Source organism: Somniosus microcephalus, chromosome 30 (assembly GCF_052327205.1).
Source record: "Somniosus microcephalus isolate GS21.2 chromosome 30, FLI_Smic_1.0, whole genome shotgun sequence".
In the NCBI taxonomy this organism is placed as follows: domain Eukaryota; kingdom Metazoa; phylum Chordata; class Chondrichthyes; order Squaliformes; family Somniosidae; genus Somniosus; species Somniosus microcephalus.
The window spans coordinates 21,304,473-21,320,097 of NC_141016.1; the positions used below are offsets into that span (position 1 = coordinate 21,304,473).

General features: G+C 47.9%; 1 protein-coding gene across 1 annotated transcript in view; it reads right to left on the reverse strand.

The window, feature by feature from the left end:
- The window catches only part of LOC147098002 (sialic acid-binding Ig-like lectin 10), a 69,358-nt gene extending 59,968 nt beyond the window's left edge, over positions 1-9,390 (reverse strand). The window contains exon 1 of the mRNA XM_085970802.1: positions 9,312-9,390. Coding sequence (XP_085826928.1) covers positions 9,312-9,390 — 79 coding nt within the window. The remainder of the gene's footprint in view (positions 1-9,311) is intronic.
- Positions 9,391-15,625: the final 6,235 nt, after the last annotated feature.

Sequence of the window (15,625 nt, forward strand, 5' to 3'; positions counted from 1 at the left end):
CATCTTGCTCCCTCTCCTCTGAGTTCATTGTCCTCCTTTCCCCCCTGAACCTCTCTGTTCATGTCAACTCCCCCACCCATATACACGGCCACGCCCTCGATCATATCATCTCACGTGGCTTCGCTATCCCCTCCGCAATCTCCAACCATTTCCTTATATCACTCTCTACCCATAGTTCCCTTCCCCCTCCTAAACCCACTTATTTTCGTATCTGTCCCCGGAACTCCTTGTTTGAATCCCTCCAATCAGGCATCCGCTCTGCCACAGTACAGAAACGGCTCTTACCAAGGTCACAAATTACATCCTAATTGACTGTGACAAAAGTAATCTATCCCTTCTCGTCCTTCTCGACCTGTCTGCAGCCTTTGACATGGTTGACCACAAAAGTCTGCTCCATCGCCTCTCCACCGTCATCCAGCTGGATGGGACTGCACTCGCCTGGTTTCATTCCTATCTTTCCAGCTGTAATGATAGACTCACCTGCAATGGCTTCTCTTTCCGATCCCGCACTGTCACCTCTGGTGTCCCCCAAGGACCTATCCTTGGCCCCCCTCCTATTTCTCATCTATATGTTGCCCCTCAATGATATCAACCGGCAACACCTGAGATTTCACATGTACGCTGATGATACCCAGCTCTACCTCTCCTCCACCTCTCTCGAACCCTCCACCATCTCTATACTATCAGACCACTTGTCCGACATCAGCACTGGATGAGGAGAAATTTCCTCCAATTAACCATCAGGAAGACCGAAGCCATTATCTTTGGTTCACGCCACAAACTCCATTCCCTTTCCACTGATTCGATCTCTCTCCCTGACACCTGCCTAGGGCTGACCAAGTCTGTTTGCAGCCTTGGTGTCATATTTGATCACGAATTGAGCTCCCTAGCTCATATCTGTTCTGTCACTAAGACCACCCATTTCCACCTTCATAAAATCGTCCGTCCCCGCCCTTACCTCAACTTATCTGCTGCTGAAACCATCATCCATGCCTTTATCACCTCTAGAATTGGCTATTCCAAGGCATTCCTGGCCGACCTCCCGAGTTCTACCCTCCATAAACTTGAGGTTGTCGAAAACTATGCCACCCTTGAGCTAACTCGCACCAAGTCCCGCTCACCCATCTCCCCTGTGCTCGCTGACCTACATAGGCTCCCAGTTAAGCAATGCATTCATTTTAAAATTCTCATCCTTGTTTTCAAAATCCCTCCATGGCCTCGCCCCTCCTTATCCCTGTAATCTCCAGCCCTATAATCCCCTCGACCTCTGTGCTCCACCTATTCTGGGATTTTGAACATCCCCGATTTTAAATGCTCCTCCATTGGCGATTGTGCCTTCAGCTGCCTGAGTCCTAAGCTCTGGAATTCCCTCCCTAAATCTCTCCACCTCTCCACATCTCTTTCACCCTTTTAAACGCTCCTTAAAAGCTACCTCTTCGGCCAAACGTTTGGTCATCTGGCCTTATGTGGCTTGGTGGCAAAAAATTTTTTTTTTAATATAACACCTTGGGATGTGTTAATACATTAAAGGTGCTATATAAATATAACTTGTTGTTGTTGACAGTCTAGTGCAGTACTGAGGGAGGGCTGCACAGTCGGAGGTGCTGTCTTTCGGATGAGACGTTAAACCCTCTCGTTAAACGCTCTTGTTAAACGTTAGACGTTAAAGAGGTCTGCACTCTCAGGAGGATGGAAGAGGACCCATGGCATTATTTGGAAGAAGAGCAGGGGAGATACCCCCGGTGTCCTGGGCCAATATTTATCCCTCAATCAACATCACTAAAATAGAAGATCTGGTCATTATTGTTAGATCCGTGGTTCAGTGGATAAATAATTACACGGATGCTGTACATAAACAAATAACAAGTCTTTACTGGAGGAGGGCAATCGCTAGACTGGAGTACAGAGGCATGCGCACAGCTTATATACCGGTGTGGTTACTGCCGGTACTACAGTATACAGGAGCTGTAAAAAGTAGTTCTGACTTAAAGCACATACACTACAATTCCTCCCTTTTTAGATTAATAATACCCCCTTAATATTCAAATAACAATTAAATTTTTACATGTACATTCAATAACAAAAGTCCATTTATAGATTCAGTCTTTGGGGCGGCTTCCTGATCCTTTCGGGATAGCGCCTTTCCGGAGGTTCTTGTTCTTGGTGCAGAGGCGATTCTGACCCCCTTTCATCGGGTAGTTCATCGGGTTCCACTGCTACTGGGTCTGAAGTAGATACTACCGGTATGTCGGGTTCATCCCCAGGTACTCGAGACATGGGGTTGACGCATTCCTGTGATGCTAAGATCTGATTGACGTGGCGTCTCACAATGTTCTCCCCGACATCCACTGTGTACATTAATGGCCCCTGCCTTCTACATATTGTTCCGGGTTGCCACTTCTCTGTTCGATAGTCCCAGGCCAAGACTGGTTGCCCTACATTGAAGCTCCTTGTCGGCTTCTCGTTGATGTGCTGGAATTGTTTGTCCTCAACATTTCTTCGCACATTTGGTCTGAGCAAGTCCAGACGAGATCTCAACCTTCGGTTAAAGAACATCATGGCCGGGGTCTGGTTGGTAACTGCATGTGTCGCGTTTCGGTAGGCTAATAAGAAATTGTCCATCTTATGCTGTAGTGGAATTTCCTCGTCGCACATGGCCTTTATCGCCTTCTTAAAGGTTTGTACGAACCTCTCAGCCAATCCATTGGTGGCTGGATGATACGGGGCGGATGTGTAATGCCTTACCCCATCCCTTTTCATGAATTTTTGGAACTTGTCGGACACAAACTGTGGTCCATTATCAGAGCAGATCTGCTCTGGCAACCCGTTTCTGGCAAATATGGTCCGTAGGACTGCAATCGTTTTCTCTGTAGTGGTTGAAGACATATTTATCACCTCAGGCCACTTTGAATGAGCATCCACTGCTATTAAGAACATTGAGTCCATGAATGGACCAGCAAAATCAATGTGCACCCGTTGCCATGGAGAGGAGGGCCACTCCCATGGGTGTAGAGAGGCATGTGGTGGTGCATTTTGGACCTTCTGGCATCCTAAGCAGCTCTTAGTTAGGTCTTCAATTTGTTGATCGATTCCTGGCCACCACACATAAGCCCTAGCTAGGCTTTTCATTTTCACTCCCCCCAGACGACCTTCATGTAGCTCATTTAGAATTCTATCCCTTAACTTGGGTGGAATCACCACTCTGGATCCACACATCACTGTCCCCTGGCATACTGACAGCTGTTCTCTTCTGGATGAGAATGCTGGCAACAGTGAGTCGCCATGTGTTGGCCATCCACTCACCGTCAATTTATATACCCGTGACAGCGTCGGATCATTGCGGGTCTCCTTCTCTATATCCGCGTTTGTTACTGGCAATCGTTCAATTATCGATGAATAAAATATCTCAATAGGGTCCACTGCTGGTGCTTCCTCCACAGTAGGCAGTGGCAGGCGTGATAGCCCATCAGCGTTCCCATGCTGTCTCATGCCTTTATCTTCTATTTCATATTGATTCACCCCTAGAAACAGGGACCATCTTTGTAACCGCTGTGCAGTCATTACTGGCACGCCCTTCTTAGGATTAAAGATGGAGACAAGTGGTTGGTGGTCAGTCAGCAAGGTGAACTTCTGTCCATGCAGATAGTGGTTGAATTTTTTTACTCCCCATACTAGGCTGAGGGCCTCCCTGTCAATCTGGGCGTAGTTGTGCTCGGCTGAGGTTAGTGACCGAGACGCAAAGGCTACTGGCCTCTCCAAACTGTCCGGGAATTTGTGCGACAGCACCGCTCCAATGCCGTAGGGTGATGCATCACATGCCAAACGAATTGGTAGTGCTGGGTTGAAATGGGCCAACACCTCTTTTGATGTGATCAATTCTTTACACTTCTGGAAAGCTCGTCTACGTTCGTCATCCCACTTCCATGGTACTCCTGTTTGCAGTAGGGTGTTCAGCGGGTGTAATACTGTAGACAAATTTGGTAAGAACTTGTGGTAATAGTTTACCAGCCCGAGGAACGACCTCAGTTGTGACACATTTTCCGGTGCTGGAGCCTTGACTACTGCCTCTATCTTGTCAGGGGACTTATGTAACCCCTCTTCATCGATGACGTGGCCGCAATACAAGATCTGTTTCTGGAAAAACTCACACTTGTGGCGATTAGCTCGTAGCCCGTATTCCTTTAATCTGGCGAGCACCTCCTCCAAGTTAGCGAGGTGATCGCCGTCCTTTTCGCCCGTGACCAAGATGTCGTCCAAATAACACTGGGTCCCTGGAATCCCTTGCAGGACCTGATCCATCGCCCTTTGCCAGATAGCCGGAGCCGAGGCTACTCCAAACACCAGCCGGTTGTATTGATAGAGACCTTTATGGGTGTTGATCGTAGGGTAATGTTTCGAAGCTTCTTCTACCTCCATTTGCAAGTACGCCTGAGCTAGATCAATTTTTGTGAAGCGTTTAGCACCAGATAGCGAGGCGAAAATATCCTCAATTCGTGGAAGCGGATATTGCACCATGTGAAGGATTGGGTTCACTGTCACCTTAAAATCCCCACAGATGCGGACCTTCTTTGGTTCCCCAGGTGTATTACTCAACGACCTCTTCATTATAGGAACGACGATGGGTGTAGCCCACTCGCTCCAGTCCACTTTGGACAGTACTCCTGAACGTTTCAACCCTTCCAGCTCTGCTTCAACCGCTGGTCTGATCGCATAAGGCACTGGTCTGGCCTTCAGAAACTTTGGGCTTGCATTATCCTCTATTTTAATTGTTGCTGTTATTCCTTTTAGTGTTCCTAGTCCCTCCTGGAACACTTCTTTTGCGTCAGTTAGCATTTTTGACAGTCGTCCAGGTGTGACGTCGTCATCCTTTTTGGCCTCTACCTTCAGTGCCTGTATGGAATGCCAATCTAAATGTATCTTCCGGATCCATTCACGTCCTAGCAGTGGTGGTCCTCCATTTAACAATACATATATATCCATTTTAGGTATTTCCTGACCTTTATATGTCACTTTCACCCTTATTTTTCCTTTGGGGTAGACTTTTTGCCCCGTATACGTCTTCAAGACAATCTCTGTAGCTTTCAAGGGTATGTGTGAAAATAGCCACTTGTAGTCGCTTTGATTTATGACTGTTAGAGCTGACCCTGTCATAGAGTCATAGGGTCATAGAGTTATACAGCACAGAAAGAGGCCCTTCGGCCCATCGTGTCTGCGCCGTCCATCAATCCCTGTCCAGTCTAATCCCATTTTCCAGCATTTGGTCTATAGCCTTGTATGCAATGGCATTTCAAGTGCTCATCCAAATGCTTCTTGAATGTTGTGAGGGTTTCTCCCTCTACCACCCTTTCAGGCAGTGAGTTCCAGATTCCAACCACCCTCTGGGTGAAAAAGTTCCTCCTCAAATCCCCTCTAAACCTCCTGCCCCTTACCTTGAATCTATGCCCCCTTGTTATTGACCCCCCTACTAAGGGGAAGAGTTCCTCTTTATCTACCCTATCTCTGCCCCTCATCATTTTGTACACCTCAATCAGGTCCCCCCTCAGCCTTCTTTGCTCCAAGGAAAACAACCCCAGCCTGTTTAGTCTTTCTTCATAGCTGAGGCGCTCCATCCCAGGTAACATCCTGGTGAATCTTCTCTGCACCCTCTCCAAAGCAATCACATCCTTCCTATAGTGAGGCGACCAGAACTGCACACAGTACTCCAGCTGTGGCCTCACCAGCGTTTTGTACAGCTCCATCATAACCTCCCTGCTCTTATATTCTATGCCTCGGCTAATGAATGCAAGTATCCCATATGCCTTTTTAACCACCTTATCCACCTGTTCCGCTGTCATCAGGGATCTATGTACATGTACACCAAGGTCCCTCTGACCCTCTGTACTTCCTAGGGTCCTACCACTCATTGTGTATTCCCTTGCCTTATTTGTCCGTCCAAAATGCATCACCTCGCACTTTTCAGGGTTAAATTCCATTTGCCACTTTTCCGCCCATCTGACCAACCCGTTTATATCGTCCTGTAGCCTGAGGCTTTCCTCCTCGCAATTTACCACCCCACCAATTTTCGTGTCATCTGCGAACTTACTGATCATACCTTTTACATTCTCATCCAAATCATTTATGTAGATCACAAACAGCAAGGGACCCAGCACCGATCCCTGAGGTACCCCACTGGACACAGGCTTCCAGTCACAAAAGCAACCTTCGACCATCACCCTCTGCCTCCTGCCACTCAGCCAGTTTAGGATCCAACGCGCCAAGGCACCCTGGATCCCATGGGCTCTTACCTTCTTGACCAGTCTCCTATGCGGGACTTTGTCAAAAGCTTAACTGAAGTCCATGTAAACCACATCCACAGCATTTCCCTCATCCACACACCTAGTCACCCCCTCGAAAAATTCAATCAGATTGGTCAGACATGATTTACCCTTGACAAAGCCATGCTGACTATCCCCAATTAATCCTTGCCTCTCCAAGTGGAGACTAATTTTGTCCCTCAGAATTTTTTCCAATAATTTCCCTACCACAGATGTTAGGCTCACTGGCCTGTAATTCCCTGGTTTATCCCTGCTACCCTTCTTGAATAATGGTACTACGTTAGCTGTTCTCCAGTCCTCTGGTACATCCCCTGTGGCCAGAGAGGTTCTGAAAATTTGTGTCAGAGCCCCTGCAATCTCCTCCTTTGCCTCCCACAACAGCCTGGGATACATCTCGTCCGGGCCTGGGGATTTATCCACTTTTTGGCCTGCTCCAATTCCATTTCCACTTGGACTCCGTCTATCTTGAGTGTAACCCAGATAGTCTGGTGATCCTCCATTTCGGTTACATTATGTTGTTTCAGACAACCGAGCTCCTTGCTTCCGGAGTCTGTGTCACTTTTCTGTTCGTCTGAACCACTGTCCATCACCTGGTGTACCTTTTTGTACTTCTCCTGTGGAGATTTCTTACTGTTGGTTTTCTTCCCAGACCTGCAGACTCTTGCTATGTGTCCTGCTTTCCCACACTGTCTGCACACTTGGTCCTTGAACCAACAATCTTTCTGGTCATGTGTTGTTCTGCTGCAGCGATAGCACTTCCCTGTTCCACAGGTCATTTCATTGGTGCCATATTCTTGCGGTCTCCGTTGTATCTCTGCAGCGCCCCTTGTGGCTGCTTCGTGTGATACTGCCATACTGAAAGCTTTGTCCAGCGTTAGGTGCTTTTCTGATAGAAGCCGTTTCTGGGTTCCTTCACTTTGCAGCCCACACACAAACTTGTCCCTTAACGTGTCTGCTAGTCCCGCTCCAAACTGGCAGTATTTCGATAGCTTGCGCAGTTCCGTTAGGTACTCAGCTTTGCTTTCGTCTTTGTGTTGGTTCCTTTTATGGAACTTAAATCATTCTGCTACCAGCAGCGGTGTGGGGTTTAAGTGGTCCTGTAGGATTTCTACTATGCTTTCAAAATTCTTGTTTAACGGCTTCTCTGGGGTTATTAGATTTCGCAGTAACCCATAAGTTTTTGCACCCATGGAATTTAACAGAACCAGTGCTTTATTAGCATCTGGCACTTCATTCGCCCTGCAGTACACCTCAATACGTTCCACATATGTCGCCCAATCTTCGACTTCATTGTCGAACGTAGAGATACTGCCACTCTTCGGCATCCTTGGTTGTGCATTAACTATCACCAATGGCGCCTCCCGCGCTTCCCCTTCTTCTCCGCTGGCACAAAATGGCATCTCCCGCGCTTTCCTTCCTTCCCGCACTCGCCCGTCTTCTCCGCTGCGGCTTTGCAAAATGGCGTCTCCCGCGCTCTTCCTTCTTCTCTGCGGCTCAATGGCGCCTCCCGCGCTCTCCCTGCTTCTCCGTGGCTCAATGGCATCTCCCGCATTCTCCCTGCTTCTCCGCGGCTCAATGGCATCTCCCCTTGCTTCGCCCCGCGGACCCTGATCAGCCCGTGATCCCTGGCTGTGCTCTGCGTGTTCTTCTCTTGATATTTGTCGATGCCACTCAGTCTAGAACCCGGCTGTTTCTTACCCTCTCTCCGGTTTTGCAGTATTTTTCCTCGATGCCGCTCGGTGATCAACCCCCGGCTGCGCCCTGCTCTCTTCACCCTTTTTCTTACCCCATCGATGCTGCTCGGCTCGCTCTGCCGTCGGTCGGCTCCAGCCGCCGCTGCTCGGGAAGGGTCTGCTCTGGACCTGTCGTCGGTCTCTTACTGCTCATTGTGGCTGGGGAACCAAGCCCAGCTCTCCACAGCCTCCCCATTGAAGTTGGATCTCTGCCTGACTGCTGGGCGGTTGCTCGTGGTCGACGCCTGTGTTCCTGGACTCGACTATTTTTATATTTTTATTTGTTTAATGTTGCAGGTAGATTCGCATCAACACTCGTCGCCACTGTTAGATCCGTGGTTCAGTGGATAAATAATTACACGGATGCTGTACATAAACAAATAACAAGTCTTTACTGGAGGAGGGCAATCTCTAGACTGGAGTACAGAGGCATGCGCACAGCTTATATACCGGTGTGGTTACTGCCGGTACTACAGTATACAGGAGCTGTAAAAAGTAGTTCTGACTTAAAGCACATACACTACAATTATCACATTGCTGTTTGTGGGAGCTTGCTGTGCGTAAATTGGCTGCTGTGTTTCCTACCTTACAACAGTGACTTCGCTGCAAAAGTACTTCATTGGCTGTAAAGCACTTTGAGAGGTCCTGAGGTCATGAAAGGCACTATAGAAATGTAAGTCTTTCGTTTTTTTGACTGAAAGGTTTGCGTTTGGCATGATTGGGATGAAATGCTTGAGCAGGGGCAACTTGATGCTGACCCACTGGGGCAAAAGATTCAAAGGTCCGCCTCTTTCTGCACAAACACTTCTCAGGGAATTCTATAACACAGGAGGAGGCCATTTGGCCCATCAAGCCTGAAAGAGCTATCCCCTTAATTCAGTTCCCCCACCCTTTCCCCCATTCGCTCATCTCCCCCGTGCTAGCTCTCTGAAAGAACTCTCCCCGTAGTCCCAATCCCGTGCCCTTTCCCCATACATTTAAAAAAAGTTTCCTATTTCAAATATTTCTCCATTTCCCTTTTAAAATCTATTCTGGATTCTGCTTCCCCCAGTGTCCTTGGCCAGATCGTCCACGTCCCAACAATCCTCTGCGTAAAGACAGTCTGTCTGAACATCTGGTCAGTGTACATCGTACAAAGGGAAGAACAGATGAGAGAGGCCATTCGACCCATCTAGCTAAACATTCCACATAATCCCGGGATTCTCCGTCACACCATTCCTCCGCCTCGTGAATGACTCCAAGGTTTTTGACCCCACTCCCTGACCTGGATCCAATCCCAGGTTTCGATCGCTGTCCGTGAATTTCTTCAGTCCTGAACTCCACGTTTTCCTTCGTCCCACCATTGACGGCCGTGCCTTCAGCCCCCTAGGCCCTAAGTTCCGGAATTCCCTCCCTAAACCTCTCCGCCTCTCTCTCTCCTTTAAAACACTCTTTAAAACCTGCCTCTTTGACCAAGCTTTTAGTCACCTGTCCGGATATCTCCTTCTGTGGTTTGGTGCCTTGAGACATTTTACTACGTGAAAGGCGCTATATAAACACACGTTGTTGTTGTAACATTGATCTGCGCCCAGTCATAATGGAACCAAGGAGTTCATTCAACAAGGCATACAGCATGCGGGCAATAAATGTGTTACATTCCAATAAATGAACATTCGCTTTGAACCCTGTACACCCCAGCCCTGCTGTGTGGCCACACCTTAACTGAGACACTGCCTTACTCTGTGCAGCCAACATGATCGAATAGTAATGAACAGAAATGTGGTGCCACTCAACTTTGATCTCAGATCTGAACGTTCTTTCTGATTGTTGCATCTTTTTTATGCTGGGAAATATTGCAAGAAGCATATGGCTTATGTATGATATTACATTTATTAACATAAGGGATTAAAATGTTCTGACTGTTATGTACATTTATATCTATATTAAACATCTTACACCTGTGCACAATTTGCATCTGCAAAGCGTTACTTCCTGTTGCGTTTCCCCCCATTGTGAAAATTCCTGTGTCCACATTTAAAATGGAAACTTCTTATGTAAACATGTCACACTATAATTACACCCTCCTACCAGTGGTGGTGCTATAATGTTTCAGTTTTGCATTTCAGAGGAAATCTTCCCACTGTGTTTATGATATTATTAACACACAGTCAATGGTGGAATCTTACTGCACTGTTTATGATTTTATTTTAATTCCTTCCTGGGCTGTGGGTGTCGCTGACAAGGCCTGTATTATTATTATTATTACTAACTCATTCCAAGTCGAATAGAAAATTCAATAGTAACTTTTTAAAGGAATTAAGTAAATACTTGAATGGGAAAAGTTGGCAGGTCAATGGGGAAAGAGCAGTTGATTGGGCTTCATTGGATAGCTCCTCCAAGAGCTGGCACAGGCGTGATGGGCCGAATGGCCTCCCACTGTGCTGTAAGATTTTATGGTTCTCTGAATTAAGTTCCTTATCATCATCTCCTTACCTTTACCGCTGGAATCATGAATATCATGAGAACAGGGAACAAGAGGTGTTTGCCATCACTGTTTAGTGTGAGGTCCAGTACAGTTTTAACAAACCCGTGGTGAGACCGCCTGTAAAATTCATGAACACAACACAGCTGCACCTCTGACACATTCAGAGCTCAGGCTAGAGGCGCTTTGCTACTGTGTTTCAAAGGGGGGGATTTTAAACCCCCAACCTGTCTCCATTCCACGCACTTCCTGCCCCCAACCACAACACCCCTGGCCCCCAACCAATTCCTCCCTCTCTCCTCTCTGCGGCCTAGTGCCGCAGGCCTACCCGTCCGCAGTCAGCCAGCCTCTCCATCAGGCTGGCTGAGGGTTGGAAACAGGTTTTAAATGAAAATCAGGCCTTGCCGATAAATTTGGCAGGGCCTGTGGGAAACCTGTTCTTCTGGGTATCCTGACTGCTTCTAGTTCCTGTGCTCCCAACGCGATTCCCGATTAAAATTCCAGCCAAGGTGTCTGCTGGAGTAGTGCCACTGCTGAGCTTGGGGGCAAGTCAGTCAACAATGCTGCATTGGAATCAACCTACAACAATGGCCTGTATTTTCCGATCCCTACGGGTGGGTATGCGCTGTGTTCACACCCGTAGGGACATCGGAAATGACGGTTTCAGGCATGCAAAGCGCATGCGCTACAAACCGAAATTTCCGATCTGTCAAGAATCCTCTCGACAGATCATCTGCCTGCCCTGGAGAAGGGCCTCTGCGGGGGGGGGGGATAGTTCCACTTTCTGCTCAACCTCGGCCCACAGAAAACCCTTAGAAACCTTACGCCTGGTAAAAGCAAACATAAGGCCTGCTTTTACCAGCATAAGAGTTAAAAAAGTTAAAGATATAATTCTTTTTCACTCATTTATAATTGTAAAATACTTTTTAAAAAGGTGAGTTTATTTTTAGCCCCATGAAAAACTTTAATAATTTTTTACAAAAAATTACATTTTTGTTTAAAATATTTAATTTAATGTAATTGTAACTCATTTTAAAAACATGATTTAAAAAAAAAAATTATTTAATGTTTTAGTGTCTTTTTGGGGTGATCTCCATTCATACTATTGACGGGTCTATCTGTCAAATGTATGAAGGGAGATTCCCTTCTCCCATTGGCTGGCCTGGCCCACGTGATACCAGGGATGATTGCGAACCGCTTGCGCCCCTGGGATACGTGGGCCCTGCGCATTTAGGCTGTGGAGAGGCCCAGGAACGGAGATGTCCGGAGCTCAGGAGCACTCAGTTAAGATCATAGATTTTTCTCCGATAGGAGGCCTCCGCACGCAGGAAGCCTCCTATCGGAAATTACAGGCCATTATTGTTGGATCTAAAATAACCCCTTAGACAATGAGGATCCAACGAAACTCCCTAGACAGTGAAGAAACAAAGTGATTCCTTAGACAATGAGAATCTGGGGTGTGCAGCCAAACCGATTATAATGAGGGTGGCGTGCCTCAGATTTAACCAGCATTGTAAATTTAACTGTGGCTGGCCGCGTTTCGCAGGCTTCAAGGAATCCGACAGCTAATGGAAGGCGAGGACTTCTGGATCCAGGAGGTTAGTGCCTTTACACTTACCTCCTGAATCCAGCATCCCTGCCTCTCCTAACCCCCGTGATAGGAGACCCCCCACGAGGCATCCGATCCCCTCCATGAGGCCGCTGATCGATTTCCCCGACTCCCTCGACAACCGATGATTTCAGTCTGGCCCCCGATGTGCTCTCCCTCCGCACCCCACCACCGATACTCGAGTCTTTCCCCCGCCCACCCACCGGCCCCCTCCCGATTCCTCCCTCCCTCTGCCCTGCGGTCTAGTGCCACAGGCCTGCCCACAGCCAGCCCGCCTCTCCATCAGGCTGGCTGCGGGTGGGAAACAGAGGGTTTTAAATGCAAGTCAAGCCCTGCCATTAAATTTGTGGCTGTTAACTTGCTTTAACCTATTCCTAACAGGAATAAGACCCAATTAATACTAACTTAACAGAAACTATAAACTGGCAATCTTAGAATTGAGACTAACTGGAGACTATCAGTGTGTGGCTGACAATGAACATGGAGCAGTGGAGAGGACTATAACCATCACCGTGGAATGTGAGTGTACAGATACTTTCACATCTCTAAATACGAACAAAGTGGCCGGTAATTTCCAATCGGAGGCTTCCTGCATGCGGAGGCCTCCTATCGGACAAAAATCTACGCCCTTACCTGAGGGCTCCCGAGGTCCAGACACTTCCGATGCTGGGCCTGTCCACAGTCAAAATGCGCAGTGTTGTGTATGTACCTTTAAGAGAACAACTGATTTTATACTGCAGTACCGGCAGTGACCACACCTGTATAAAAAGCCCTAGCAGGCTTCTGTACTTCAGTCCAACGTTTACTCTCTGTTCAGTAAAATACCTGTTTTATTGTACTCCTGCAGTCCGTGTATTATTGATACTCGGACACTACACTGGCGACGGGCAGGTTCGAACTCACCTGCAGTACTGCATCACCTCACGGGGATCTTTCCCTGAGAAGAAGCTTCTTGGAGGTCGAAGTCAGAGCAACGGGCGTCGACCGCGGGCAACCGCCCAAGGATCCATCGGAGTTTGGAGAATTGCGGGACAGGCTGTGGAGAGCTGGGCTTGGCTCCCCAGTCAAGGTGTTCCAGCAAATCGTGCTGGTAGCAGGTAGTGCGCTGACCCTTCTGGACTGCGGCTGGCTCGAGCTCGATCGAGCGGCTCTGCAAAGGGGCCGCGCAGCGTCGCCGGGAGGAAAGAGAGAGAGAGAGGGTGGAGCGCACAGGGCGCGGTCGGTGCTCAAGAACCGGGCAGCGGAGAGAAAATAAACGAGGGGAAGGAAAAGTGAGATGCGCCGAAGCCGCGGGTCGCCGCCATTACCCTGTAGAACGCTAGGAGCAGCGTGGCAGCAAGGGGAAGAAGGAAAAGCGCGGGAGGCGCCATTTTATTCCATTGGGGAAGAAGAAAAAGCGCGGGAGGCGCCATTTTAAATCACCCAAGATGCCGAAGAGTGGCAGTATCACTGCTTTCAACAACGAGGTAGAAGACTGGACCACGTATGTGGAAAGAATTGAAGTGTACTGCAATGCCAATGAGGTGGCCAATGGAAAGAAGGCGTCGGTATTATTAAATTTAATGGGCGCGAGAACGTACGGCCTATTGCGGAATTTAATTACCCCAGCTAAACCAATGGTGAAAAGTTTTGAAGAGATTGTTAATATCTTACAGGAACACCTAAGTCCTACACCGCTGCTGATAGCAGAAACATTCAAGTTCCATAAAAGAAACCAACACAGAGATGAGAACAATGCTGACTATCTTACGGAACTACGCAAGTTATCGAAGCACTGCCAGTTCGGAGCAGGACTGGCAGACACCTTACGGGATAAGTTTGTCTGCGGGCTCCAGAGTGAAGGAACCCAGAAACGACTACTTTCGGAAAAGGACCTGATGCTAGAACAGTCTTTCAGCGTGGCAGTATCCTACGAAGGAGCAACACGGGGATCTGCGGAAATACAACAGAAACCACAAGAATACAGCGCTAACGAAATGGCATATGGAGCAGAAAAGTGCTATCGCTGCGGCAGAACAACCCATGATCAGAAGGACTGCTGGTTTAAGGACAAAGTATGCAGGCAATGCGGGAAAATGGGACATATAGCAAGAGCCTGCAGGTCGGGTAAGAAAACCAACACCACAAGAGCTACTAAGGAAAAGTACAAGAAAGTAAAAAAAATGACAGACAGTAGTTCGGAAGATCAGGAGAGTGATAACGACTCCGGGAGCAGGAGACTAAGTTATCTAAAGTTACACAACGTGATCGCAAAGGAGGATCACAGAACCATTTGCGTCACCCTCATGATAGCAGGGTCCCAAGTAAAGATGGAATTGGATACAGGATCAGCCCTAATTGTCATGAATCGACGAGGCTATGAGCGGCTATTCTCACACATACCCTTAAAGGACACGTCCATTGTATTGAAGACATACACGGGGCAAAAAGTCTACCCCAGAGGAAAAATAAGGGTGCCAGTTAAATACAGCAGCAAGGAAACACAGAAACTGTATCTATATATACTACAAGATGGAGGACCACCATTATTGGGACGTGAATGGATCCGAAAAATACAATTGGATTGGCATTCCACTCAGGCGCTAACTGTGACTGACAAAAAGGATGATGACGTCACACCTGGACGACTGTCACAAATTCTAATTGATGCGAAAGAGGTGTTCCAACAAGGACTTGGGACTCTAAAAGGAGTAAAGGCAACGATAAAAATCGAAGATAACGCGTAACCAAAATTTTTTAAGGCCAGACCGGTGCCATACGCGATCCGCCCAGCCGTTGAAGCAGAACTGGAGAGTCTGGAGCGTTCGGGTGTGCTGTCCAAGGTGGACTGGAGCGAGTGGGCCACACCCATTGTTCCTGTAATGAAGAACTCATTGAGCAGCACGCCTGGGGAGCCGAAGAAGGTTCACATCTGTGGGGACTTCAAGGTAACTGTGAACCCAGTCCTGCACACAGTACAATATCCACTTCCACGGATAGAAGATATTTTCGCCTCACTATCTGGAGGGAAACGCTTTACGAAGACTGATCTGGCCCAAGCGTATCTACAAATGGAGGTAGAAGAAGCATCTAGGAAATACCTCACGATAAACACTCACAATGGCCTTTACCAGTACAATCGACTGGTATTCGGGGTAGCATCAGCCCCGGCTATTTGGCAGAGGGCGATGGAACAAGTCCTGCAAGGGATCCCGGGGACCGAGTGTTATTTGGACGACATCCTGGTTACGGGCGAAAATGACAGTGAACACCTTGCCAACCTGGAGCAGGTGCTCACTAGATTACAAGAATATGGGCTATGAGCCAACCACCCCAAATGCGAGTTCTTCAGGAAACAAATCTCGTATTGTGGCCACATGATTGATGAGGAAGGGTTGCATAAGTCGCCAGACAAGATTGAGGCTGTAGTCAAGGCTCCAGCACCGGAAAATGTGTCGCAACTGAGGTCGTTTCTCGGGCTGGTGAACTACTACCATAAGTTCTTGCCGAATTTATCTACAATTCTGCA